The 26,426-nt window shown below is 48.9% G+C and overlaps 13 protein-coding genes across 13 annotated transcripts in view; 6 read left to right on the top strand and 7 right to left on the bottom strand.

Moving 5' to 3' along the window:
- The window catches only part of MGYG_01868 (fungal specific transcription factor domain-containing protein), a gene marked incomplete at both ends in the record, with an annotated part of 2,444 nt that extends 1,029 nt beyond the window's left edge, over positions 1–1,415 (bottom strand). Inside the window, 5 exons of the mRNA XM_003177757.1 lie at positions 53–190; positions 259–554; positions 629–1,098; positions 1,188–1,286; positions 1,360–1,415. Of these exons, the coding sequence (XP_003177805.1) occupies positions 53–190; positions 259–554; positions 629–1,098; positions 1,188–1,286; positions 1,360–1,415 (1,059 nt within the window). The remainder of the gene's footprint in view (positions 1–52; positions 191–258; positions 555–628; positions 1,099–1,187; positions 1,287–1,359) is intronic.
- An 837-nt stretch (positions 1,416–2,252) lies between these two features.
- On the bottom strand, positions 2,253–4,330 carry MGYG_01869 (hypothetical protein; the record flags this gene model as incomplete). The annotated part of the gene is made up of 4 exons (XM_003177758.1): positions 2,253–3,183; positions 3,242–3,375; positions 3,429–3,715; positions 3,784–4,330. The coding sequence occupies 4 exons, from the start codon at positions 4,328–4,330 to the stop codon at positions 2,253–2,255; spliced, it is 1,899 nt and encodes a 632-aa protein (XP_003177806.1).
- Positions 4,331–4,892: 562 nt separating this feature from the next.
- Positions 4,893–5,888, bottom strand: MGYG_01870 (mating-type switching protein swi10; the record flags this gene model as incomplete). The annotated part of the gene is made up of 1 exon (XM_003177759.1): positions 4,893–5,888. One exon carries the CDS (start codon positions 5,886–5,888, stop codon positions 4,893–4,895), a length of 996 nt encoding a protein of 331 aa, XP_003177807.1.
- Positions 5,889–6,152: 264 nt separating this feature from the next.
- MGYG_01871 (hypothetical protein) lies at positions 6,153–8,399 on the top strand (the record flags this gene model as incomplete). The annotated part of the gene is made up of 1 exon (XM_003177760.1): positions 6,153–8,399. The coding sequence occupies one exon, from the start codon at positions 6,153–6,155 to the stop codon at positions 8,397–8,399; it is 2,247 nt and encodes a 748-aa protein (XP_003177808.1).
- A 223-nt stretch (positions 8,400–8,622) lies between these two features.
- Positions 8,623–9,146, bottom strand: MGYG_01872 (progesterone binding protein; the record flags this gene model as incomplete). The annotated part of the gene is made up of 3 exons (XM_003177761.1): positions 8,623–8,801; positions 8,857–8,952; positions 9,050–9,146. 3 exons carry the CDS (start codon positions 9,144–9,146, stop codon positions 8,623–8,625), a joined length of 372 nt encoding a protein of 123 aa, XP_003177809.1.
- A 1,404-nt stretch (positions 9,147–10,550) lies between these two features.
- On the top strand, positions 10,551–12,892 carry MGYG_01873 (general amino acid permease AGP2; the record flags this gene model as incomplete). Its single annotated transcript, XM_003177762.1, has 5 exons — positions 10,551–10,813; positions 11,228–11,256; positions 11,388–11,610; positions 11,662–12,774; positions 12,856–12,892. 5 exons carry the CDS (start codon positions 10,551–10,553, stop codon positions 12,890–12,892), a joined length of 1,665 nt encoding a protein of 554 aa, XP_003177810.1.
- A 164-nt stretch (positions 12,893–13,056) lies between these two features.
- MGYG_01874 (hypothetical protein) lies at positions 13,057–13,999 on the bottom strand (the record flags this gene model as incomplete). Its single annotated transcript, XM_003177763.1, has 2 exons — positions 13,057–13,077; positions 13,142–13,999. The coding sequence occupies 2 exons, from the start codon at positions 13,997–13,999 to the stop codon at positions 13,057–13,059; spliced, it is 879 nt and encodes a 292-aa protein (XP_003177811.1).
- A 579-nt stretch (positions 14,000–14,578) lies between these two features.
- MGYG_01875 (fungal specific transcription factor domain-containing protein) lies at positions 14,579–17,239 on the top strand (the record flags this gene model as incomplete). Its single annotated transcript, XM_003177764.1, has 6 exons — positions 14,579–14,709; positions 14,830–14,906; positions 14,981–15,026; positions 15,119–15,881; positions 15,940–16,191; positions 16,265–17,239. 6 exons carry the CDS (start codon positions 14,579–14,581, stop codon positions 17,237–17,239), a joined length of 2,244 nt encoding a protein of 747 aa, XP_003177812.1.
- Positions 17,240–18,240: 1,001 nt separating this feature from the next.
- On the top strand, positions 18,241–19,338 carry MGYG_01876 (casein kinase II subunit beta-1; the record flags this gene model as incomplete). Its single annotated transcript, XM_003177765.1, has 1 exon — positions 18,241–19,338. The coding sequence occupies one exon, from the start codon at positions 18,241–18,243 to the stop codon at positions 19,336–19,338; it is 1,098 nt and encodes a 365-aa protein (XP_003177813.1).
- A 1,090-nt stretch (positions 19,339–20,428) lies between these two features.
- On the bottom strand, positions 20,429–20,915 carry MGYG_01877 (hypothetical protein; the record flags this gene model as incomplete). Its single annotated transcript, XM_003177766.1, has 2 exons — positions 20,429–20,614; positions 20,799–20,915. 2 exons carry the CDS (start codon positions 20,913–20,915, stop codon positions 20,429–20,431), a joined length of 303 nt encoding a protein of 100 aa, XP_003177814.1.
- Positions 20,916–21,323: 408 nt separating this feature from the next.
- Positions 21,324–22,194, top strand: MGYG_01878 (hypothetical protein; the record flags this gene model as incomplete). Its single annotated transcript, XM_003177767.1, has 2 exons — positions 21,324–21,495; positions 21,566–22,194. The coding sequence occupies 2 exons, from the start codon at positions 21,324–21,326 to the stop codon at positions 22,192–22,194; spliced, it is 801 nt and encodes a 266-aa protein (XP_003177815.1).
- Positions 22,195–23,228: 1,034 nt separating this feature from the next.
- On the top strand, positions 23,229–23,549 carry MGYG_01879 (hypothetical protein; the record flags this gene model as incomplete). Its single annotated transcript, XM_003177768.1, has 3 exons — positions 23,229–23,255; positions 23,314–23,400; positions 23,430–23,549. 3 exons carry the CDS (start codon positions 23,229–23,231, stop codon positions 23,547–23,549), a joined length of 234 nt encoding a protein of 77 aa, XP_003177816.1.
- A 1,062-nt stretch (positions 23,550–24,611) lies between these two features.
- Positions 24,612–25,988, bottom strand: MGYG_01880 (branched-chain-amino-acid aminotransferase; the record flags this gene model as incomplete). The annotated part of the gene is made up of 3 exons (XM_003177769.1): positions 24,612–25,314; positions 25,394–25,691; positions 25,766–25,988. The coding sequence occupies 3 exons, from the start codon at positions 25,986–25,988 to the stop codon at positions 24,612–24,614; spliced, it is 1,224 nt and encodes a 407-aa protein (XP_003177817.1).
- Between the last annotated feature and the right edge of the window lie 438 nt (positions 25,989–26,426).

Consider the following 26,426-nt stretch of genomic DNA (forward strand, 5'->3'; position numbering starts at 1 on the left):
GACACAGGGATAAACTTCGATCCATTGAGTATATGAACCAGAATAGAAAAACTTTCACGGTAGCATCATCAGGCGTGTCATCCTTAGATGCAACAGAGCGGTGGTATCCAAGGCTCTGAGCCATACGAGCGGCATTCGCCACGAAGTTCCAGCATAGAGATATTTTCGCAGCTTCGGTTGCATGAAGGACCTGGAAACGTATTTGAGATTTTAGTATGAAATGGGGTTTCGGTCCAGGGCGAGGAGTGTCAAACATACAGCGTATGTCAAGGCCATCAAGTTATCCAAACTTGGCTCTGTAAACATATCAAAAGAACTAATCACTACTGTAAAATTCGACATACAGAGCTCACTGTATTCGTTGAACTTGGCGGTAGCTGGGTCATCTTTAAACCGGAATGAAATCTCCTTGAATAGATGCCCCAAAATGGAGTTGACAGAAGCAAATCTTCCAGACGAGTATTCTTCTGTGCAAAAATAGAGATCTTTACACATTTGTGTAAAACGTGTTATGTTCATCACCGGTAGCGTGAGGAAGAAAAGAGGCGGGTTTTCTAAGCTCATGTTTTTCGAGTTAGTATACCAACACCAAAAGCTGGAATGATGAAGAATATAAAAGCTAACATACCATTCGCAAGCCTGAGAAGAGCCAAAACGGCGCTTGAAGGGGGCAGTTCCAACTCAGAGAAATTTATTCTCTTTTTAGGCGGTTGGCCAGGGAATCGTAAAACATTCACAGACGACGGCAGTGATTGACGTTTTATTATATCCTGCAGTGCAGATAAAGCATGGGACATCATCGGCACTTGTGCAAAGGGTATTCTTTTCATAGCACTCTCGAAGAGAGCACCAGCATGCACTGAGTGAGCACTAAATGATGACTCGCCTTCAAACTCTGGGGTGCGTTTCGTCTCAGTCTCTTCCGAGTTTTGTATGATCACAGGTACATTTGAGCCATCATTATGCCTTGATGAAGGTGGTTGTGGTATTCTAGGGGTTGACTGTGCAGTTGCGGCCGCGGGCAACGATAGAGTAAGGTCCTGTAACAAACGCTCTATAGTCGACAAACGCTCATCGATAGTCTCGATCTTCTTTTCACTGTCCAGGAATTTAGAATAGGTCCTCCATGATAAAAGATTCCCAGGCCAGAGGCAGAACTAATAAAGAGGGGTGGGTAATTGGCATACTATTGATGCGAAATCAGCACTCGTTGGCGCTGCTCCTTCACCCGAGGGGTTGTTCGACATATTGTTTTTCCAATTCGACAATTGGAGCATGGCGAAGTCCTATCACATTTTATCTAATATAGACCGTTAGTACAACTTACTGACTGCTTGCCTGAGGTAGATCTCGACTTACCTTTCGGAGGCGACAGTTATCACACTGGGGAGCGAACAGCGATTCATATATGCCATGGTTAGCTGAACAAGTCAACAAACCTAGGGGTCTAGATATTAGGGGTATTTATACCGCTCTCTGCAATGCCAGGCTCCTCTGACTGGCTGCTGGGCCATCGCTATCCCTTGATTCGGCCGTGTCCATAGCTATCGTCGTTGATCTTGGAATCAAGTGTCACTAACTTCTTGACAGCGGTTTAAATATGAAATCCAAACCTGTACCATTGTTTTTTTTTTCCCTCCTTTCTTTGTTTGTCCGTGACGTTTTCGTTTCTCCACCGCAAGAGGATTTTGGTCTTTATGCACTATCCTAGCTGTGCTTGCTGCCTATTTTCCAAGCCTCTTGGACGGCAAAAGCTCGTATACTTGCGAGTCCCGGGGGCGAGACGGCAATCACGTGGAATCTTGGGATCCATGGAAGTGCAACTACCAAAAGGTACAACAAAGTAACGTTAATCAAACCTAGAGGGAAAAGGAAACAGCACCGAATTTGATAGATTGGTAACTGACATTGCAAGCCATGATCATATAATATCCCAGAAAGTAGTCATTCCGTAAAGGCCATCGCCGTACATATTTTTTTTTTCACAAGAAAATAAACCCAAGACGTGCGACGTCTTCAACTCACAGAGGGTATCTATCCTAACGAAAATAAAAGTAAAAAAACATCCATGCTCTCTATCCAAACCCCAGAAAACAACCAAGAATTCCAAGAAATAGCCATATATAACAGTATATGACAAAATATCCGTATCCAATCATCAGAGGTAAATGTAACAAGACTCCGGGTTAACACCAAATTCTTTTTTTGGAAATTAGTATGCAGGCAGGCAGGCAGACGTTGGTGCGAGATTCCTAAATGCCAACAGTACTGTCGGCTATAACCGAGCCACGAGGATAATTATAGGAGATGGTGACAGGAACAGGAGGCTGTCCGAAGATTGGAGGTCCAGTGTATAAGCCTCCGAGGATGTTTTGCCTCATTTCGTCTTCATCCCATATGAACTGCCTGCCACAGCTTAATCTTTCCTTACGAGCATTAAGCTCTGCCTCGTCGATAAACGGCCGCCCGAGGCCGCATTGGCTTTGAGTAAACAAGAACTGGAACAAGGTCGAACGTAACTTGTCCCACAGACTGCCGTGCTGCTTCCATTCCAGTCGTTTCGCGATACGCATCATCCTGGATACTAGCCAGTTCCTTTCCCCAGAATCAGACTTCTCATCGTATTGGAATCCACCGTTGTTGAGAAATATCCAAAGAAGCGTGGCGATGCTTGGACTCGAACGTGGGTTTACTGCCCGTAGGGCACGGTTCACCCAATTCAGATAGTCATCAAAGTTTTTATGGTTTAAATAGCAGTCATGGAGTGCAAAATTGAGATAAAATAAACATGCCATGCATGTGTATTCGTCAATGAAGCGAACATCACGAATACCATGGTCGTAGTCTGGCAGGTTGGCTAGAAGAGTATAAAGCGGAGAAGTCTCGTCAAACGGCTTCTGTGGACTGTTCAGCCGGTCCAACCTCAGAGGGGGCAGAGGCTGACTGAATAAATATGCACATTCCAAGTCATCCAAAGACCGGAAAAATGCAAGAAAATCCTCGCATGCTTGAAGAATGTCAGGGATATCGTCAGGGTCTTCGTTTGTAGGAATCTCTGCAGGAATCACAGGAATAACCTCTGGAGGTACGAAACTTAGATTCTTGGGGGGTATATCAGGTATTTCACCAGTCCAGGGAAGACCGGCACCCACAATAGAGTTGGAGGCACAGCAAAAATCGACCCTGAAGGAAAGTCAGTGTTGGGAGCCAATTGCCATTAAATAAAGAGTGGTGTAAATACCAGTAAACAACTTTTTCCAGGAACGGGCCAGTTGCACTCCTCGTCCTCATTGCTTGCATGCCTCCTCGCCGCCGAATCAACTGCTTGATTCCCTGGAAATGAGTGCGTTCAACGACGGAATCTTTCGACCATTTCTGATGGTAGGTTAGCATCTGAACGTAATGCATTCGTCAAATGAAGTGCGTACCTCGATAACAGTCAGGCTAGCGACTGCGTACAAAGTGCCATCTTCCTTGTCAATATCATCATTCCTTAGCCGCTCCTTGATCAGTTTCAACGCGCGCATCTTGTGTGTCAGGGATTGTACAGTCTCCACCTGCCCCTCCATGCCAGCCCTGTGTTTTGCGGCAACGGCAAGCATGGCTTGAAACGGGACAGGGTCATGGAGTGCTATATTATGGAAGATAGCTCGGATGGGGTTATCTTGCTGGGCGTTTTCCATCTTATACATCATCATGGGATACTTCGTCACATCTATGCAAGTAGGAAGCAGTTAGCCAGACGCTGTAAATATGTATATATGTACCATAATTTCAACTCACAGTGGTCAATTAATTTATTATCAGCATCCTTCAGCGCTAGTGGAAGACAGTTAAACGGCTCGAATGCAGCGAGGGGCGACTCTGTCTTTGGATCGACAACGGGAGATCTAGCCGCGGGGGTGCCTCCCAGGGAATTCCTGGCAGGTTTCTGGCCGGCCGTTGTAGCTGTGACCGCTGCTCTCTGGCTAGCCCTGCGCTGAATCTGCTGGCTACGAGACCGGCAGAGTCCCTTTTGTTCATTATTTTCGTCGTCCAGTTCCTCCACTTTGGGCGAGGCGCTTCTGGCCTCGCCCTGTACCTTGCTGTTGCCTGTTGACCAGCCAGAGACCTGTACGCGCGTCGACTCTAGCCGTGCTATACCGTCGAGCCGCCGCTGGTGGACGTACTGGCGCATCGCATGGCGTCGAACCTGTCTTCTGGACTCGGAATCCGTGACCAGGACGAACTCAAAGTTTCGCGGTCCATCTGGGGCAGCTTGATTTGACGGGGAGCTGGCAGAAGAGCTGGGGTTCGAGCCTGCATCGAGAGTTGCAGCGGACTTCCCCATACTGCCATCTTATATGGTGGAGCGTCAGTCGGGCAGGAGGAGGAAGATAGCAGCAAAGAAAGCCAGCGAAGAGAAGCTTCAGGGGAAAAAGGCCCCGACTCTCTCTGGCGCCACCAGGCTCCGAAGATCGCCCCTTGCACCGTTCCCGATAGTAAACTATCCTAGCAAACCAAGAGTCGTGTGTCGATGGCGTCTAGTCCCGTCCGTCCCAGGCGTCTCCAGTACGCTGTTGGCAGCTCGCTGTCCTCTCCCTTGTATCCAGTCGATATCTTCGCCTTCGTCCGTCTCTCCCACTCTTTTTTTGTTCGTCGTCGTCGTCAACTTTTGCTTCTTCAGTGGGAAGAAAAGATCGAGATCGAAAGTTCCAAACGTGGAAAAAGGTGGGGAAGATCCACTGACGTCACGTGCTACAGCCCGTTAAAGCAAATTATTGTTAAGATATTACTAATACAAAGTAGATGCCGAAAGTAGAAGCAGAAACAGACGAAGAGTAGATATCAGAAGGTAAGAGTAGAGGAAAGTAGAAGGAGAGTAGAGTAGGAGAGAGAGGTTAGAGAAGGGTCTATTCATTTCGGTACTTGGACAGGGCAGCGAGGATGCCGTCGCTGAGGCCCTCGGAAGCCTCGCCTGGCCGTGTAGAAGCTGCAAGCTGGCTCCTCTCTGCCTCTCTCATGGCCTCCATGGCAGCCTCGTCTCCCTCTTCTACAGTACTATGTTGTCTAGTGTCACTTTGGCCAGGCTGAGGCTGCGGCTGACGTTGACGCTGTGGCTCCCCTGGAGCGCTGCGAGGGGCCTTGTCAGTCCTGAAATCCTCCTGCACCGCGCTCGTCCACTGTTTGACCTTCCTCTCCCCCCACCCCGGAACAGCACTGATCTGCTCTGGTTGTGCATTGATGGCATCTCGCAGCGACCCGAAGGTAGACATCAGACTGGCCGCGTCAGACTTGTTGATGCTCCGCGGGGCGGTCACAAACTCAACCAGGCTATCCTTGTACGACTGCGCCTGGCGAGACCTGATAGCAGTTGGCTGTGCGTGTTCACTCGACTTAAACAGCTCCAGGTAGTGCGCCACCTCGGGCGCAGACCAGCACAGGATGATGGTTAGATTGTTGATCAGACACGTCTTGGACAGTTCCTTTAGGCTGTCCTCGTGGTTCGGGATATCTACCATCGTAAGCAGTATCCGTAGCCTAAACTTCCCTCCCAGAGCCTTGATTCGAGTGTAGATGTACTCGGGATGCAGGCGGTGGTACTTGAGGGACAGGAAGAGCGCGCAGCTCGTCGTCCCAACAAGATAGTCCGCGGGTATATCTGCATACTCCCATGGCGTAAGCCGTATATGATGCAGTATCGGGTTTCCCTTTTGCCTTGACGAGACCAGGATGGACGACGGCCCTCGCCGCGCTGGAAGAGCTTGCGGCTTGGGCTGCTGGATTTTTGCCTTTGGCTCTGGCTCTGGCTGCTGTTGTCTCGACGGCCCAGAGGCTGCTTTATCTATCGCTTCACTTGTCGCAAGGATGTCCTGGAAGTCCTGTATATCGCCATACTCATCGTCCATGACCGCCTTCTTTTGCTATATCTCAGTGTTCATATCTTCATAGCACTCTGTGACTTGCCTTCGTGTTTGGACGTCGTTCTTTTTTATGCGGCTTCTGCTTGACGGCTCCACCGGCCGCAAAGCCTAAAAAAAAGTTTCGGTTTTTTTTTTCTTCCTTTTTGTTTTCAACTCCCAAGCATCAGGACGAAGGACAACGAATTCGACGACCGGACAATGGCTGAAAACAATAAGAGAAGAAGAATTTCAGCCAGCAGAAGCCTCAAGATGGATGAAAATGCACCAGCTGACAATGCCGCCGCTGATAAGGCCGCTCCGAGCACAGACCAAGCCGCAGCCAAAGAGCGCAAAACTAGAACACTCTTCGTGCGATCTCTACCTACGACGGCGACAACAGAATCGTTGACAGAGTACTTTTCGCAGTCCTATCCGCTAAAGCACGCCACTGTTGTGCTCGATCCACAGACAAAGCAACCCAAGGGTTACGGATTTGTTACCTTTACAGACCATGAAGATGCCCAATCCGCAGCAAAAGAATTGAACAACTCAGTGTTTGAAGGGAAGAAGATAAAGATCGAGCTTGCTGAACCTCGCCATCGAGAGATTGATGAAAAGGAAGGGAAGAGCGTGCCCTCTTCTGCGCCGTCAAAAGCAAAGGAGCTCAAGGAGAAGCGAAGGCTGGAATCATTACCCCCAAAGCTTATAATACGAAATTTACCATGGAGCATGACCGAGCCGGAACATTTAGAGCTGTTGTTTAGGAGTTATGGGAAAATTAAACATGCCGTCGTGCCAAAAAAGGGGTCAAGGGTTGCTGGGTTTGGATTTGTGGTACTGAGGGGGAGGAAAAATGCAGAACGAGCGATTGAAGGTGTCAATGGCAAGGAGGTTGATGGACGGACCTTGGCTGTTGACTGGGCGGTTGAGAAAGATGAGTGGGACAATATGAACAAAGCTGCAGAGGAGTCCGACAGAAATCAAGAGGGTGGAGATAGTGAAGAGGTCGCCGAGAATGAGCATCTTGATGTCGTCGATAATGGAGAGTCAGATGCTATTAGTGAGGATGAAGAAGATGGAGGAGTTGAACTTGATAATGAAGATGAAGATGAGGAGGAAGATATCTCCATGGGCGATGCAGACGATGACGACCTAGAAGCAGAGGAGGAGGAGGAGGAAGAAGAAGAAGAGAAAGAGGATGATCGAAACGCATCAACCATATTTATTCGAAATATACCTTTCTCCGCTACGGATGAGTCTCTTCACGAACACTTTTCCAAGTTTGGCCCTGTCCGCTACGCCAGGGTTGTGCTTGACCCAGCGACAGAGCGGCCAAGGGGCACGGCATTCGTCTGCTTCTACAAAGTAGAAGATGCTTCATCATGTATCCGTGAAGCTCCTAGAGATACGGATGCATCTCGAAATAAAGATCCCAGACAAAAAGCTGCAACCAAACAAATACACTCTGTTCTCGAAGACGAGAGTAATGATGTTACAGGGAATTATACCATGGATGGTCGTGTCTTGCAGGTCTCCCAGGCAGTGAGTCGAACAGAGGCTGGTAGACTGGAGGAGGAAGGGCACACGCGCCGTGAAGTTCGAGACCATGACAAACGCCGACTATTCCTGCTTTCAGAGGGAACAATTCCGACCAATTCCCCTATATACGCCAAACTCTCTGAGACGGAGAGAAAAATGAGAGAAGCGAGCGCCAAACAGCGTCAAAAACTCATCAAGAACAATCCCATGCTGCACGTCAGTCTTACCCGACTGTCCGTCCGCAACTTGCCACGACACATTGATTCCAAGGCTCTCAAGGCACTTGCCCGTGAAGCCGTGGTGGGTTTTGCAAAGGATGTCAAGAACGGGCTTCGTAAGCCAATATCCTGGGAAGAATCACGTCGAAGCGCCGCCTTGATGAAGGAGGCCGAGCAACTGCGCAAGACCCAGAAAAAGGGAATTGTCAAGCAGGCGAAAGTAGTTTTTGAGGGCAAGGATGGCTCAAAGATGAACGAAAAGGCTGGTGCCGGCAGAAGCAGAGGCTACGGCTTCATTGAGTATGCTACACATAGAAGTAGTTTGATGGGACTCAGATGGTTGAATGGCCATGCGATTGAGGCTTCTGCGTCTACACCCAACGCTGACCCGGCGGATAGAAAAAGGCGACTCATCGTTGAATTTGCCCTTGAAAACGCACAGGTTGTCAACAGGAGGCGAGAACGAGAAATGAATATTCGAAAAGCTGCTACAGAGGATAACGGGGAGGATGGCCCTAGACGCGGCACAAAGCGTGGCCGGGACCATAAGGATGAGAAGCAAACCAAGAGACCCAGGGCAGGCAATGGCCCTAAGAATTATCTCAAGGGGTCGAAGAATGGCAAGGGATCAGCAGGAAAACCTGGCGAGAAAGCTGAAAAGGCCACAGAGAAGGCTCCATCCACGGAGAAGGACAATGACATTGCTAAGCGGAATAGGATCATTGCCAGAAAGCGGATGCTAAGGAGGAACAGGAAATGAATACTGAACGTTTGCTGATATTTTAGCGAGTGTTATGAGAGCGCTGTCTTATTCGTATCAACCAAAAAAAGTGGTAGGGTTATCTTTGCAAAGGGATGTCTGGTCCGTCCTTTATTTAGAATAGATATACAGTTGAAAAAAGAGTATTTAATACCGTCATGTGCATTTCATAGAACTGAGAGAAGAAAGAAGCGAAAGGGAGTGCTCGTTATATAGGTAGATCCTATAGGTTAGTTGCTCCCGCAACCTTTCCCACGATGTTATATCTCTTGCTGAAGAACTTGTGCCAGTCCTCTAGGACCCCCTTCTCCTTATCTCCAAGGTCACTCCATTCAGGAACGCAGTCTTCTGGCTTCAGCGAGGACTTTGCGAGGGCTCTGGAGGAATCCTTGCCGGCGAATACTATATTTAACTGTCAGAGTATTGGGAGTTAACCGGCATCCCATTCACTGCTCACCGTTATAGTTCCCTCCCTTAGCATATGCTGCGTTTCCAGAGACGTCAAAGACATCTCCCTTGATGGCAACGAGAGTAGGACGGCTGGGATCAGAGCCTAGTGGTGTAAACCGAAGAACAAATCAGCAAGAAGAACTGCAATATACGTATATAGGTATAAACAAGCTGTATTCAAGAAGAACTGGCTGGCGTACCGTCTGATTTTGCTAGATCTGCGAGCGAGATAGGGTCGCTCTTTGGTGGGTTGAGGTTCGTGGCCACGGGGGACATGATACTCTTTGGGTCAGCCATGTTGTTTAGTAAGTATGTCAGTGCTTGTTGCTCTTCCTCTTGTCCTTCTTCTTCCTCTTTCTAACGGCTATCGCAAGTTGTCTTATGGTCAGAACTGTGGTTGACGTTGTTGGATATTTTGGTGATGTCAACTTCCGAGGCTGAAATTTGGCGGGGAGAAGAGAGGCAGAGGCAGAAGCAGAAGAAGCCCCGCATCGTTATCAACAACCACCACCACCAGTCACTCTCTGACCACCATCGCTTTAACTACCTGTCGATCATCATCATCCTCAGCATCCATCGCCACTATAGTACTACGATAGATCGTCTATAGCTAGGGAATAGCATAGAGCGGTTGGTCTAGGTGAAATATTGCACTGTCTGTCTGCGGCGATCAAAAACTGTGCTGAGAGCTATAGGTCAGGGTGGTTGTTGCTATTTCACCACTGCCACGATTTGATATCTGCTTGTATAGGCTCACTATGGGCTGCCAGACTTCAGTGACGATGTGGGAAGGACCATATCTTTAATGTGCTAATACGTTAATCTAGATAAAAACGCCGCCAGGCATTGTGCATCCTGAAGCGGAAGAACCTCGGGCTTGGGGGTATCACAAGGCGGACGTCAATTTACAATCCATGAAGTCCGATTAAATAAACAACGGTCCGATGACCAAATGCTCGATAATGACCAAACCACAGCCTTTTCATGCGGTCAACTTCTCCAGGATCAAATCTCGCGAGCTGTTCTCGTCTCATTCCTTGTCGCCATTAAGGTTCAGCCAGCAATGTGATGCCAATAGCCAATGCCTCCTTTGCCATTAACAAACCAGCAACATTTAGAGGCCACTATTGCCGTCTCGTCCTATCATGAAAAACGCCTTTTTCGACCACTTCTTAGCGCTCAAGGTCAAGTGCTTGAAACCCTTTCTTCGAAACTAGGGCCCTCAAGCTCTATGGGTCCATCGACCACATGCAAAAGCTCGGTCAAAGGTAGTTAGCCATCACAAATAACTAACTACTCAGTTAAGGGTGGCAAAATTAATAGCCTTTTTTCCCATGTTAAGCTCTGTTTACCGTGGGAGGAAAATCCTTGATTCTTTTCATTTAGTGACTGGGCTGATGCGCCCCTACTCCGAGGATGCAACCTTTTTCGCAGCTCTTTCCCGAGGTGTTACGGGTTAAGTTATCTCTAACTTAACTACCTTCTTATTCTTACCAAGAGATTGGGCTGCAAGGGTACACGGCGATATTTTCCACCAGGCCATGGACTTCTCTCACTCTATTTTGTTCGCGTCGTTTAATATATGAAGCTCCGCCTGTGTGCCGCTGGGATTTCTCTATGATTCTTCTCTTAAATTTCTTTATTTTCATTCTGTTCTTACCTTCAGCCTCCTGCAGATAATCTGTAGTTTGTATAGACGCTATGGGGGCTATATCCCGGCGACAGGTGCCGTCGGAGAAAAGGGAGAGCGCTCTTCATGAACCTCCCGCGTACCAGCAAAGTGTCGATGAAGAGGTCCCAGAGTCGGAAAAGATCAATACTGACCACACCCACCGCAATCTCAAGCCTCGACATATTCAATTGATAGGAATCGGAGGGACCATCGGCACTGCTCTTTTTGTTCAAATCGGCAAGGGTTTGCTTAATGGCGGACCTGCAAGTTTATTTATTGCATTTTCTTGGTGGTATGTTACTCCAGTACTCCGTATACCCCTAGATACACACCCCTAGACGACGTCATTTCTACTGTTTATTTACAAGAAGCACTGCCTGTTTACTGTTTTTGGTGATATTTATACCCATTCAAACACCCCGAAATACCTCTGGGTACAGATACTGTTTCTCTACTATGCTAGGTGTATACCTAAATCGCAATATTTGGAGTGGCTGCCATCTTTGATGTGGATAGCAATGCGTGGAAGGACCTAGTTATGATCCTATAGACTTGAACATCCTTACTTCGTTGAACATGTCTCTAGAGGCTTGTAGTCCTTTTCATGGGCGAAAACAACGTCCACCAAAGCATCTCAGATGTTGCATTTACCTGTCGTTAACCTGTTTTTTTCTTTTGGAAACGCTTGACTCTTATACGATAATAGGTGTACCTTCATATTGGCCATTACTATGTGTAAGAACCCTCGGACTTCTCTATCAATTACACCCGTCGACGGCATCACATATCAACCGTCTTTTGCCAACAAGCGCCAATGCGCCAATGCAGCAAATCAATAACTAATTGTCTATCCGTGGGCTCTGTAGGCACCGCGGAAATGGTAACATATTTACCTATATCTTCACCCTTCGTGAGATTTGCAGGCCGCTTTGTTGACGAGGCCTTTGGAGTTGCTGTTGGATGGAACTTCTTTATCTTCGAGGCAGCCCTCGTTCCGTTCGAGATTGTGGCTTGTAACTTCATCATCCACTACTGGAGTGATGCCGTGCCAGCTGCAGCCATAATAACTATTATCATTGTTCTCTATGCGTGCGTCCATGATCCCCGCTAAGCTGCAGAACTTGCTAACTGATGGATTAGAGCGTTTAATGTCTTTGCTGTCCAATGGTACGGAGAGTCCGAATTCTGGCTATCACTGGGCAAAGTCATACTCATCGTCGGTGTGTTATGCTACACATTTGTGACCATGATTGGCGGAAACCCCATAGGCGATCGATATGGGTTCCGATATTGGAGGGAGCCCGGAGCATTTACCACTACTTACACGACAGGGAGCCTTGGTCTGTGGCTGGGATTCCTCCAGTGCCTGATCCTCGCCAGTTTTACCATTGCAGGGCCCGACTATGTCTCCATGGCAGCGGGTGAAGCCGAAAACCCGAGGGTGTCGATGCCAAAGGCTTACAAGGCTGTGTTCTACAGACTGACTGCTTTCTTCATGCTTGGGAGCCTGGCGATTGGTGTCAATGTGCCGTACGACGACAAGACGATGAAGGATGCCTTCCTAAAGGATCTCCCGGGTGCCACTGCATCGCCATATGTCATCTCCATGCACAGGCTGCAGATTCGTGTCCTCCCAGACATTGTCAACGCCATGGTTTTATCCGCTGCTTTCAGTGCTGGGAATAGCTACGTCTACTGTGCTAGCAGGTGTCTCTACGGTCTGGCTCTCGAAGGTAAAGCACCTCGAATCTTCACCCGCTGCGCGAAGAATGGGGTGCCCATCTACTGTGTGGGCGTTGTACTGCTCATTGCGCTGCTGAGCTTCTTGCAAGTCTCAAATAGTGCCTCTGTTGTGCTGCAGTGGTTCGTCAACCTCGTCACCGCATCGCAGTTGCTCAACTTCTCTGCCATAACATTCACATATATCCGGTTCTACAAGGCACTGAAAGCGCAAGGTATCTCGAGAGACTCGCTGCCGTTCAAGAGCCGGTTCCAGCCGTATCTTTCGTATTATGCCTTTATTGGACCGTTTGTCATGGTCTTTGTGGGCGGATACCCGGTATTCTTGCCAGGAAACTGGAACCTGCCAACTTTCCTCTTCTCCTACACGATGATTGTAGTATGTCCGTTGATATTCTTGGGATGGAAGTGGTTCAAGCGCACCAAGTTTCTGAAGCCTGAAGAGGTAGATTTGATTGATGGCGTAGAGGAAATCGAGGTGTACACCCGGAACTATGTACCCACGCCTCCGGGGTAAGACTCCTTCCCCTTTTTGATGCGTTTTAGTTATGTGTCAGTGTAGTACACAGTTTGCTAACCGTTTTTAATTCGTAGGAACCTGTTTGAGAAGATTTTGAACTTCATATTTTAAAAGGAGATACCCCCCTTTTTTGTTTTGGTAAATTGGCGTCTCTCAATTCTTATGGGCCGGCATTTTGTATAGCGAATAGACCCGATTTACAAGGCATATTCTTATCCTCACCGTACAGTGAAATGAGAGCTTCTCTTCTCTTCTTCTATTTTGGCTAGTCCTCATCATCGGAACCACCAGTTGACCTGTTGGATGTTAGATATTGGTGTATTAGTGTTTGTTTGTGGTGTGTGTATCTGGTATACTCACGGAAGCTGTTATTCCCTGACCAATACCCTTGATACTGTGCCACCATCCGGTCGGAATGAAAAGAGCATCCCCTGGATGGAGAATGGCATCATATCCAGTGTTGTCGTGAGTTGTATCTGACCTGTGTTTATCATCGTCCACTCCCCAGACGGCGCGGTCCAAGAGTTGACGCTCCGCACCTTTCATCATTTCGTCGCCTCTGATGGCAGAATTGTTATGCCCATGGCCTGCCCGAGCCGAATCGAGTGCTTGCCTGACCTCCGCAAACACTCCACGTCCAATATCTGGAGCAAGCAACCTGACATGTTTCGAACCGGCTAACTGCACGAAAAGGTTTGGGTTCGGGTCACGGTGCAGCGGAGTATATGTCGGTGCCATCCCAACCCATATGTTTGTATCGTAGATGTCGCCCTTGCCGGCCTGCATGACATACGAAGGAGTTGGGAAATCCTCTCGAAGCGAGCTGGGCAGATCCAGCAGCTGGCATTGAGCGAGATACAGTCGCGGCACACCTGGCTGCTCCGCGGCCGGCATCGACTGTACCGACCGCGCCCACTGAAGAAACAGGCTCAACGGCCGGTGAGCCCGCTCAAAGATGTTTCCATCCCGCTCGCCGGGTATAGTCAGTTCCAATGGCACGTAGCAGTCGCCGTGTTGCTCGAGGTAGGCGTGGTTGAGGATAAGCCCGGGTGTCGAAGAAGGAGAAGCAAACCACCGGGAGGCTGCACGGTAGTCTCGGAAGAGGCCTCGAGGTAGGACGACCGGCCGCTGGGCCTTGAAGAAGGACTCGCGGAAGAGCTCGACGCTGTCCCTGGCCAGGGTATCGAGGGCACGATACCGAAGGGCAGCTGCCTTCATTGCCGGCAAAAGAAAATAACAGCCACACAGCAACAACAGCGACAACAGCGACAACAGCAACCGGCAGGCTACTCAGGAACAGAACCGCATGCCCGTTGACTAATTAACCGGTGATCGTACTCCGTAACGCGCATCAAAGACAAAAGAAGGCCGCTTGGGTCCGCGCAGGAGGACGCAGGAGGACGCAGGAAGCAGCAGCGGCAGTTCAGCTCTGGCAGCGCAACTAACCAACTGGCCCGGCGGCTTGCTCTAGCCAAGCGACTAAAGGACGCCCCTCGCTCCTCGCGCAAGGGAGTTCACTACTTCGCCTGTCCTAGCACCTTTTTTGCCCCTTTGCTGCTTAAGTCTGCTGGCGAGTTAGCTGCAATATTAACTAGAAAGTTACCCCGGAATGCATTCTCTTCCACCCGCACACACTTACACACACATACATACATACACACGAACACAGAGGCAGACAGACAGTGAGGGAGAGAGGCAGACGCTCTGCATGGCATATCCTGGGATGCGCCGGACCTAGTTAGCCTGTCGACGCGAGCAGACGCAGCGAAGAGGAACAAGGGACCAGGAAGACAAACGATGACCTCGAAGTCTCCTACCGACGGCCAGACGCCCACGGCGACGACGACGGACGATGGGAAGCGCAAGGCAGAGCCCAACACGGGGACGCAGACGCGGACGAAGAGGAACAGATACATCTCGCTAGCATGGTACGTACCTACGGCCGGCCTCTTCCCCGGGATGGCCGGGTCTGCGTGTGTGCGGGTGTGCTCTTGTCTATTCGGACTACATAGCTGACCTGGTGGTGATGGTGGTGATGGCTCTTGAAGCAACGAGTGCAAGCGGCGCAAGATCAAGTGCAACGGCCAGGTGCCCTGCCAGCGATGCGGGCATTTATCTCTCGAGTGTACTTATATATACGCCCTCTCGGAGCTGATCAATCGGTAGAATAGAAGATGGAGGGATGCTAACTGGCTGCAGGTCTCTATTCGCCGAATTGCTGTCAAAGCAACTTCAAGGATTCTGAGTGCGTCGCTCTTTTGTTTCTTTTCTTTCCTCTCCCAGTGTTGGCCTTATTGGTGCGCTCGCTGATACTGTGCTCTTTACTTTGATGCAAAGGGAATTCCGATCTATGAAAGATCGTATTGAGCGCCTTCAGGAACAGGTGAACACGCTATTCGAGAGCATCAATGGCCTCCACCGACAGACCGAGTCGCCGGCCGTTGATACCAACTCCCAGCTAAGCCGCGAGGCATCGAGGTCGATATCCTGGCATCAGCCCACATTCGATACACAGAACATTCCGATAGCGAAGCCGAGGGCGAAACATCTCCGTTTCCATGGACCTACCAGTACGGCGTTCAACTTTGCGGTGGCCAAGTCGAGTCTTCAGACCATGGGGATCACCCATATAGATGACGGCACGCAGGAGATATACAATGCGCAAGACGCCACACCCACACAGACACCACCATACCAGCCGGCTCCAATATATCCGAACTCTCTGACGTCGAATAAGGATCCGTTGTTCGCGATCAAGCGGGAGGAGGCCATTCGGCTATGTCGGGTGTACGAGGATGAGATAGGGATGATGTACCCCATGTTTGATGTGGAAAAGATGATCACCCAGACGAATCTCCTTTTTGCTTTTCTGGAAGCCGCAGACCGAAATGTCTGCACGGGGAGATCTAGGTCCAGTGCTGATTGCCTGAATGATGATGATACTGCCATCTTGAAGATGGTATTGGCCATCACGCTTCTCCTTGAAGGTAACGGACAGAGCGAGCTAGGCAACCAGCTGTATGCCAGTATCAAAGACAAGATAGAGACCAACATTTGGGAGCAGGGAGACCTGAAAATGATCAAGCTTCTTACCCTTGTGGTTAGTATATCTTTCTAGACACTCTACTTCACCTCCTCATTTTAACGCTCGAACGCAGGCTACTTATCACTTCCACACGGACGATGAAGTCCTAGCATACCGTATGGTTGGGCTTGCCGCTCGGATGTGCATTGAAATGGGGCTACATCGGCGGGAGGCCGTCTTGAAGATGTTCCACTCACCGGAAGAAGTCACCACTGTTTATCGAATTTTTTGGTCAGTTTACACGATGGACAAGCGATGGGCTTTTGGAACCGGGCTTCCTTTTGTAATACAGGATGACGATATAGATCCATGCTTACCCGAACCAGTGAGTTGTTACTCCTTTCACCCCCATTTGAATGACTTATCCGAGAGTCTAACCGTGGAATAACCTACTCAAGGACGACGGTGTCCCGTATTTAAGATCTATGGTTCATTACTGCCGTATAGCTTCCAAAGTATGGTACTCCGGTTTTGGATCAAAGGCCGACCTGAACATCAAAAAGGACAAGATGGGCTACCTCGATTATCAGGTAGTCGAGTGGATGAAACATATCCCAGACCCGCTCAATTTTTACTCTGTTGATACTACCCGCAATACGGACGGCATGAACCGCGGGATACAGCGGCTACGCTTCGTTTTGTATATTCGGGGAAACCATATGAGAATACTTATATACCGGCCGGTACTGCATTCTGCAACCAGCATCGTCGAGAATATGGCATATGCTCAAACCGTTGTAGATATTGCCAAAGACACCATTCGCGTCTTGAGCGAACTCAACCGGACAACCGACATCTACCGCTCACAGCAGATTCTCTTCAACTATTTCCTTGTTGGAGCCCTCGTCGTCCTGTTTCTTGCCATATCGCATGCCCCAGTCAAGTTCAACCGCCAGTTAACGGAAGAGTTCCACATGGCTCTCAACCTCGTAAAGGGGTTCAGTACCAAGTCTTACATATCCAAGCGGCTATGGAAAATGATCAAAGGTCTGCGTGAGGTAGGAGAAAGGCTTGGGCTGCTGCCTCATGCTCTACCAACAGAGTCGGCAGACCCTCATTCCTCAGCGGCAGTAGCCATGGCCGGCCTTGCAGGGCATCCGGTTGATGGGATCTCGCCATATGCAGGACAGCACACAAACGGAGAACTAGGGAGCAGCCCAATGAACGGCATACAAATGAGCAACGAGCTTACTTATCTATTTGAAGCGATTGAAAATTATAACGGGTACATCACGACTACTTCGGCACCTGAAGGAATGAACGGGGGAGGGTTTGCTGGCCCTGATCATACCCTGCCTGCCACTGGAGACAGCATACCCGCAGTGCTGGGCAACGAAGGGGAGTTTTCGAGGATCATACAGGATCTCTTCTGATGACCAGACAGGAAGGCCTTTTCTTTTGTCATCATCATTATTATTTATGTGTACACTTCCCACTGTCATGTAGCCAGACGGCAACCCTTTTCTGTCTTTCAATGCTACGAGGCCACAATGCATATCCCTCGCTAGCCTTGTCTATCTATATCAATGTCAAGTATCAAATGTCAAAATGCCAAATATTCAATGTCTTTCTCTGTTTTCCTTTGGGGCTTTTCGGGGGGAGAGTGCTTATTCAGCACATCACATGACGACCCAGAACCTCGAAAAGCAAAAACAAAAAGTCGAAAGGAAAAACATCGAGAAAATCAATCAAATCAAACAGGAATTCATTAATCAAGCTCTCTGCTTCCTCTCCTGCGACCGACGTTCGGCCGCTGTTGCCGCGAATCTACTGTGCCGCGGGACCTCCAGGGCTCCTGGCTCTCCTTACCGCACCCTGTCGCATCGACCGACCACAGCATCGAGATCCCTGTCGCAACGAGCTCAACCGCTTGTTATCGATAGTTACCACAATTAACTAACTCGTTATTTATCCCACCATCTTTTACGAGTTCGGCCTCTGTCCGTCTCCCCAGTGCCAGAACATTGTGCTATATAGATACGCTTGCGAGCAAGAGGCCCGGCGACTACGCTCTTCTGGCGACATACAATCGGAAAAACGGACTTGACAGTGGGGTGGACCAAAAAAGACACCGAGACCGCGTGCCCAAGCTGTTTTGCGAAGATCAACAAAGTCACTTACTTCCCTATCCTCCTGCATAATGGTTGTTTCTCCCTAGAGCTTTCGCTGTGACCTTTACCTCCCTCACCACACGCGGCCATTATCCTGAATTCCGGTCTTCGCGTGCAAGGGGCAACAACTCTCCCACTCTGAATCATACTTTCTCGCCGTCACAACAACCCGGCCGTCCATCCATAACCCACGCAATATCTATCAAATAGGTACCCGTTGACACTTTGATATCTACGGCCACATTCTCAAACCCGCGTTTACCATGTCCTTAATATCAGATGGGGCAGGGGAGACGTGGATCTCATCATACTGCTCATTAATGGGCCATGAGTATTTTGCAGAAGTCTCGGAAGAGTTCATCGAAGATGACTTCAATCTGACCGGATTGGGTCCCCTGGTACCACGATATAAGGAGGCTTTAGAGCTCATTTTGGATGTAGAGCCTGATTCGGACGAGGAAGACGAAGAGGACGACGACGAATATGAGGAAGATGAGGATATTGTCCTGGGAGATGAGCGGTCTCCAGACTACAAGAAGTCCGAGAGAAGACACAACCGTGTTGCAAGCGACTTGAGCGTTATCGAAAGCTCCGGGGAACTGCTATATGGACTGATTCATCAACGCTACATAACGTCTCGGCAGGGGATGCAGCAGATGTTCGAAAAATACCAACTGCAGCATTTCGGGTCCTGTCCACGAGTCCTGTGCGGCGGGTGCAAGGTTCTCCCCGTGGGTCGTTCAGATATTCCCGGTAGGGACACGGTGAAGCTATACTGCCCCAGCTGTCAGGATATCTACACTCCGCCAAACAGCAGGTTCCAGTCCGTTGACGGAGCCTTTTTCGGCACAACCTTCGGCTGTTTATTTTTCATGACCTTTCCAGAGCTTGATGTTGCGGCCAAGGCGGAGACTGGTGCCAGTGCTTTGGCTGGAGCTAATGCGAGACGAACTTCTCTAAACAGCCCATCAGGGTCCAACGTTTCGCAGCCCCCAAACCAACCGGTCCAACTCAATGGTTTCAATGTAGCGAACATCGCTCCAGGTCTAGGTGTCAGCAAAATATACGAGCCCCGGATATACGGTTTCAAAGTATCAGAGCGTGCCAAATCTGGGCCAAGAATGAAATGGCTAAGAATGAAACCAGAGGACATCAATGAACTGGATGAAACGACAATATACCATTCTGGCCACGCAGGCAATGGCCCTGACTGTGACGACGATGAAGAGGGCCAAGCAGATAGAGACGCAACGTTGAACGTCATCAACCAACGTAAGAAGGCCCCAATCCGTCGACGGAGAGTGGTCGCGCCGAATGGGACGGATCCGATGGACACGAACGGGGGCAAGGCGGGTAAATAGAAGTAAGTTTTATTATTTTCTCAGACATATTTTATATCGTTATTATTATTATTATTATCAGCATATATAATAACTTTTTACATGGACTCCGTGCTAATTTATTTTGCAAGCAGAATATCCCCTGGCCTACTCTTGGCGAATCGTCACCGTTTGAACCCGTTCCCTCTGTGGATACTTGCAGTTACTTATTTTTTATCACTTCCATTCTTCTTTGAGACGCGTTCACGCATTGAGAGAGGAGTTATATGTGTTCAATGCAGCTTTTCAGGACCATGTCAAATATGCACGATATCAGACAGGTGAATATATCAAGAAAGGGAAGGGGAAAAAAACACTAAAAAAAGGAAACATAGTACAAGCATGTAATTGCAGACGAGGCCGTCAGCTCGCCTACATCTTTTTATCTTCCATTGCTCTCTCTATCCTTCCAATTAATCTACCAACAATGGCCTCTCTCACTAAAAGACGGCCCATCCTCTCCACACGCCGGACAAAGACTATCTGACTTTGCTTCTTTAAATAGTGCACGCAATGAGCGAACGAAACGAGCTAAATCTTCGGGTCTGCAGCAATGCTAGAGCTACTTACGAATCGGCTTTCAGCCTAGACCGGAGTCACAATGTTTATTCGCTGGTTGGCTGGTTTTTTCAATGCCTTTTCTGCCTTTTTCATCCCAGCTTCGAGTGGCGAACAGGCCGCGGAATCAGTAGTTACAGTACTCCGTAACTACAGGTTGACGGCCCCTTGACGCCCTGTTGGCGCCCTGTGTCTCCCGTTTTGCAGTAGTATTTTAATATTTCTCCGACTCGGGATAGACTTTTGCTCTGCAGCAGAGTGCCAGTGTCGATGTCTGCCTGCCTGCATTTATGCATAGCAGCTCGTGAAACGATCGAATGCGAGGTCTAAGAGCAAGGATGTTGGTTCGCCAGGCAGTTTTCTGTGTGTAAATTTGGCTAAAGGGAGAAAAGATCGATCAGGAGAAAACAACACCCTGACGGGAACAAGCCTCCACCATAATGTTGTACATGCATCTCCATTTAATGCTGGATGCTGGCCAGAGCGGTTGAGAAACGAGGAGTGCGGCTTACACTCAAGGCATCTTGCTTGGATGGTTGGGCCGGTGAGGCTGTCTCTCTGGTGATTTAGGCACACCTGAGAAAGGCTGCCAGTTTTTATTAACCCGTATTCTTGTGATATTAAACCCACCGTAATGGTGGCTCAGCGCTTCAGTATGAATATTTGTCCTGATAATGGGCCTTTTTTGTCGACCCAGAGGCTAGCGGTTGTTTCATGCGCATTAGCAGAGCTTGGGGGCCCGTCGAAGGGAGCGGGATAGCTATGCAGTCTCGCAGGCTAACTAGCTAGCTGCTTGGTCAACGAGTTGATCATGGAGTTGGGAAAGCAACCAAATGGTTTTTTTTAAAGTACTTGACTAGTAAAATGATTTGACTGCCAAGTACGTAGGTGGATAACACATCGAGCCAGACCTTGGGACCCTGCGCCAGTTCCAGCGCATGTCCGCGGATGATCATGGGAGAGATATCAGCCTCTACGGTTTCCCACCCCCGGCTGGCCATGGCTAGGACAAGGCTTCTCTCTTGGTCAGTGATTGACTCGGGACGCTCTTCCTGTTGAGCAGGATGTCCAGCCTTCCGGCTAACCTTTCAACTTTTGTTATTTGCTCGACCAGGGTGCTCCGTATACTCCGTACATCTGCTTGATGCCTCTGGATCTATATATAGGATCTCCATTGATCATCTGGAGTCGACACATATGTACGTATCTAGGTATATATATTCCTTGGCCGATCCTCTATCCCGTCCATCCTATGGAGACAGATACATTCACAATTGCCATACTCTACTCTTATATCGCTACAGATAGTTATAGTCATCTAGACGCCCATCTCGTTTAACTAGTTACCTACCTTAGTTACCGACTCAGATAACTTCTCAAAGACGGCCGCCCTACATTTGAATACCACCATGACCGACTACCAAAACAGCCAACCACCCCACTGCCAGGACTCATATGTATCGAAGTTCTCCGTCAGGAGTGCCTTCAGTCCCCATGCGCATCCGAATGAAGATTGGACGAAGATATCCGATCTTGCGGAAAGACGCCGTATCCAAAACAGAATTGCTCAACGGAACTATCGTGAGAAACCCCAAAAAGAATACTTGATTGAAATAGTTAAACAGCTATTTTGCTAACGGTCTAACTACAGGTAAGAAGCTGAAGAAGAGACAGGAGGACCAACTCAGACAGGCGACCTCTTCGCCCGAGCACTCGCCCGACGAGAGCAGTTCGGTCAAGGATGACCCCTACATTGCTGAGTCGTCTGAAGGCACCGAACAACTCACAGCCAGGTCGCTGAAGCCTGTTCTACGGCCAAGATTATCGTCAAACTCACCCCCTACCAACTTTCAGCTGATGCAGGAATCACCACCACCTCTCTACTCTCAGTCTTTTGAAAGCGTCAGCTCCATATCATCGGCTCCCTTGGCCACGTATTCTCCCTACAGCACGTATTCAGATGGCTCTATACCTGCGTCATACTCATGCGCACCGCTCCCAGGGGTGATACCGGATATCTATTGTGGCCAGCGGTCGGGGATTGACAGCCCAGAGCATTCAATATCGTCCTCATACTTTGCATCTTCCAGGCCAGAACGATACTGCGGCATTGATGTTGATTATCTTACCTCGTCGAACCTGCCAGTCGCTTCCGCGGTCACCATCGCAGCAACGATGTCTCCGTATATGAAGGTGTCAGACCCGATGTACAATTACGATTACTCGGACATGTACCCAATTTCTACGGGCCCCGGGGCGGGTTCAACTTCACGATACTAAGCCTTGGAGGAAACACTAGTGCCACTTTTAATGCCCTTATGATCAGCTTTTTTGATAAATTTTGTTATGGATTGTTTTATCGGTGCCTGCCGGCCAGAGCTGTTAGTCACCTTGATGTGTCCTCTTAGTCTTTTTCTTTTCTTCTCCATATTGTCTATCTTGTACATAGTTACATATCCCCATTATAGAAGTAAGTTCATATTGAAACCCTGTTCTCCAGTTCTCAGCGATCACGAGGATCAACCTTCAGGCAAAAGATGCTGTTAACCAACAAACAAACTAACTCACGTCGTTATATTGATACCCGAAAGTTAAAAAGTTGAGCGCGGGCCGATGTGTACCACGAACTAGGAACAGCATCCGGTGGGGGAGAACTGGCTTTTGAGAATACCAAGGCTAAGTAAGCATTGCGGTCCAGATTCAAGCTAATTAAAGCTATAGCCAAGATGCATCGATGTGGACGAAGAGTTCAGGTTGCAGGATAGTCCGTGATGGAAACGCCACAAAGGCGCATATTTGAAAGAGATGGGCACGTAATCACCCAATTCTACCCACCCTCCAACGTCATCAGGGCCATCGTCAAGGAAAACTACCTCACAGCGTACACAACTTCCGGACCGGAAAAAAAAGGGCGCTCGAGCTGCTTCATGGATGGCATTGACGCAAGCAAGCCAACACCTCCCCGAAGTAGACGCCAATACCTACTGCTCCTTGCTTGCTAACAACACACCGGCATCTTCCCCAGGATGAGCTTGTAGGTGCACTATTTTAGTCTCATGTGATTCAACCCAGGTGGTTCGTGCTGACCGGGAACTACCAGGGATATTCCAAGTACCCTGGAGTTGTTTCCTCGTATATAGAATCGTCTTGACCTTACAAGCCATAAAAGCTCTCACTGTAAGCCGAATTCCTGTAATAATTATAAAGTGATTTGAAGAAACGAACGGCGACTGGGATCATGTCCGGTCGATATGACCGAAATCCAATATGATGCCGCGGTTGTATCGAGGATGAAGTAAAAGGTTCCCCCCTGCATGCAGCAATCGCTACCATTCGATCATGTAAGTATGACCGCCAGCGACAGTATTAGTTTGAGAATACGAAACCTGGCTCCTCCAGTTCTGCGTTTTGTACATGGTCGAGGTATCAATATTGACTTTGATCGATTTTGCCTCGTTAGGGAAACCTCATTTGGAAGAAGATGCGGTGAGATACCCTCCCTTGCATCTTTTTAGTTACCCGCTAGCGAGCCATCTCCATTCAATCCCGCTCCATCAGGCGTCATAGAAAACAGGGGTGCGGAACCGGTTGGCCCGTCGGATGCAACACGTATGCGCTATCCGAGGGCGCCGTGACTTCTTGACAATCAGGTATTCCTTCCGCGTTTCATCGGCTCCCACAGGTTCGACAGGCGTCAGATTTGCACAGCCAGGAACATCGTACCGAAAGGAGTTACTCAACATATTGGCAAAAACTGTCTATCAGAAACACACACCATACCTCCATTGAGTTACGTTAAATTGAACGAACATGATATATCGCGCCTGGAAAGGGGATATTTGAGCAAGATTCGTCGTGAGACCATCATTTTATGCATATATCTAAAAATAAAATAGGCCTTGGAGCCGCCGAGTTTAGTTATTTGTTGGTGGGAGCGGAGTCAAGGTGCGACTAAAAATAACAACACATCCCATCCCCCGGAAATCTTGGCGCGTCAACCAGCCAGCCATTCGTGGGCGTTGGCTTCAGGTCTGTCACAGATCGCACCTCCAGGGATAGCCAGCAACAGGCCACTCAGGTTGAAGGCAAAGGCGTCAACGTGGCGTTCTGTTCGTATATACTCTCTCAGAATCCTTGAATTACATACCAAGGACTCCGTTGGGTTTCGTGGTGGCCGTCAAGACCTAAACCCCCCACGCCCAAAATACCAGTTTGACACTGAGAGGCCTGTTACTTGAAAATTCATCTCGTTAAAAGAGTGTGAACTTCGGACTCTCCGTTGGGAAAAGCTACGGATAATATATTGCAATTGTAAACTCGACTAACAGGGACCAAATACTTGCATGCGTACGGCTGTTTAATTCGTTAGACTATTTTTATCTATTGACTATCTGTATTGACTGGCTGTAACTGAGTCTGAAATATCCCTCCCATGAATCAACGTGAAATCAAATCGCCTAAATACTCAAATATCTATCCCATCTGTCTATATGACGGGAAATCTATTTGCAATACGCCGTAGCTCATCAGAAATAAAGAGAAAAGAGGAAATCACGCTAAGTCGCGGACCTTATTCCCCGCTCAATAGGCGACAGGCAGCTGTACCCCAGTGGAGGTTTTTACACTTTGACACTACGATCGCATGAATTAGCTTCATCGTCAAGGCTCCAAGGGGAAAGGGTTTCGGGGATATATAGTTACCTCCATTCGTGCTCCACCTCACCATACTGGATCTCCTCAATCCAGTTCTTCATCTCGAGGGCAACCTGGCCAGCCTCCTCATTCTTCTTCAACCCACACTCAATTTTCTGTCCCTTCCAGCTGATGTCGCGGACAGGGCTTACGATGGCGGCGGTGCCAGCACCGAAGACCTCGATGAGCCTGCCATCCTTTGCTGCTTGAGAGATTTCCTTCATAGTGACTTTGCGCTCAGACACACCCCATCCTCGAGGGACGAGACGCTCCCTTGCCAAAGTCAGCACGGAGTCTCTGGTCACACCTTCGAGGATGGTTCCATCTAATGGAGGGGTCAAAAGCTCATTTTTGCCAGTTTCCTTGTTCTTCATGGCGATGAACAAGTTCATGGTTCCAACCTCAGTGACATACTCTTCCTCACCGAAGAGCCAGAGGTTCTGCTGGAAGCCGCGAGTTCCAGCTTCCATCTGCGGAACAATGCAAGGTGCATAGTTTGCACCGAGTTTCTTGTCACCCACACCACCTGGCCAGGCACGAACAGCATAGTCAGTCGCCTCAAGAGAGACTGCCTTGAAGCCTGTGGGGTAGTATGGGCCAACCGGGCTGGCAATTACAAAAAGAAGAGCAGATCCAGGAGCAGCAACTCCAAGAGATTCCTGCGTTCCAATAACAGTTGGTCTTAGATAGAGAGAGTAGCCCCGCTCGCTGCAAGAGCAAGTTAGCAGGGAAAGCGTACATAGGGCGTGGAAATAAAAAGTCAAAAAGAGACAAAAAAAAGGCATACCTTGGGATGAATCTGCCGTCCAGTTTGACAAGATCACCAATGAGTTTCGTCATGATTTCGGTGTCAAAGGTTGGAAGTGCAATACGCTGGGTTGACTTGTTCAGTCTGGCCATGTTCTTGTCAGGTCTGAACAAGCGGATAGAGCCATCTTTGGCTTTATAGGCCTTCATACCCTCAAAGCACTCAAAGGCATAATGGAATACAGAGGCAGATGGAGCCAGACTCAAATTCTGGTATGGCATGATACTTGGAGCAAGCCATCCATCTTTGGTGTTCCATTTCACCTGCAGCATATGATCTAGGGTATGCTGGTCAGTATTGGATGCAATAACTCATGCCGAGTATGACTTTGGCTGAAGCTGGGTAAAATACCGGTGAAGGTGGCTCCAAATACTAGGTCCTTGTTCTGCTGCAGCTGCTTGGGGGATTCAGACTTTGCGACAGTGAGCTTTGAGTAGTCAATCCCGGGGAGGCCATCGCTGCGTGAGCGGCTGGCACTGTAGTTCCTCTGATATCTGCCGAACCTGGTCGTGACAGGGCTCTTTGGGGTGGTCATTGCGCTGAGAGTTCGATGTAACGGGACGAATGACTTCATAACTGCAAGGATAAACCGGATTCACCAGAATCAATCAAAAAAGGAGGACAGATCTTCGTGGGATTCAATGGTTCATATATGTTCAACGGGGTAAGTGACTCACGTAATCTCGCACGTCTCAGGATGAAATCAATGAGAAGATGGAAAAGAAGGAGAAACGAACGCTTAACCGCGGTCGTTTCGCTTGCGGCCCCTTATGCGCCAATCGGATCACGGGATCGCGGCTTTCGCTGCCGATTGTGGATCTGCTTGTCGGCGCCTTGTTTTTCCTTCTTCCGGCCGAGATAATATGTATCACGTGGATGGTCACGTGTAAGTTTCAGGTTTTTGCCAGAGGCCAAAAGGGGAAGATCGGAGTCGCTGGCTCGCTAGCTGGCGGCCGGGGAGCAACTTGATCGGCCTTCATCGCCAGACATAAACATACGGTGACAGTTTCAG

The sequence above is a fragment of the Nannizzia gypsea genome, genomic scaffold (assembly GCF_000150975.2).
Source record: "Nannizzia gypsea CBS 118893 supercont1.1 genomic scaffold, whole genome shotgun sequence".
NCBI lineage: Eukaryota > Fungi > Ascomycota > Eurotiomycetes > Onygenales > Arthrodermataceae > Nannizzia > Nannizzia gypsea.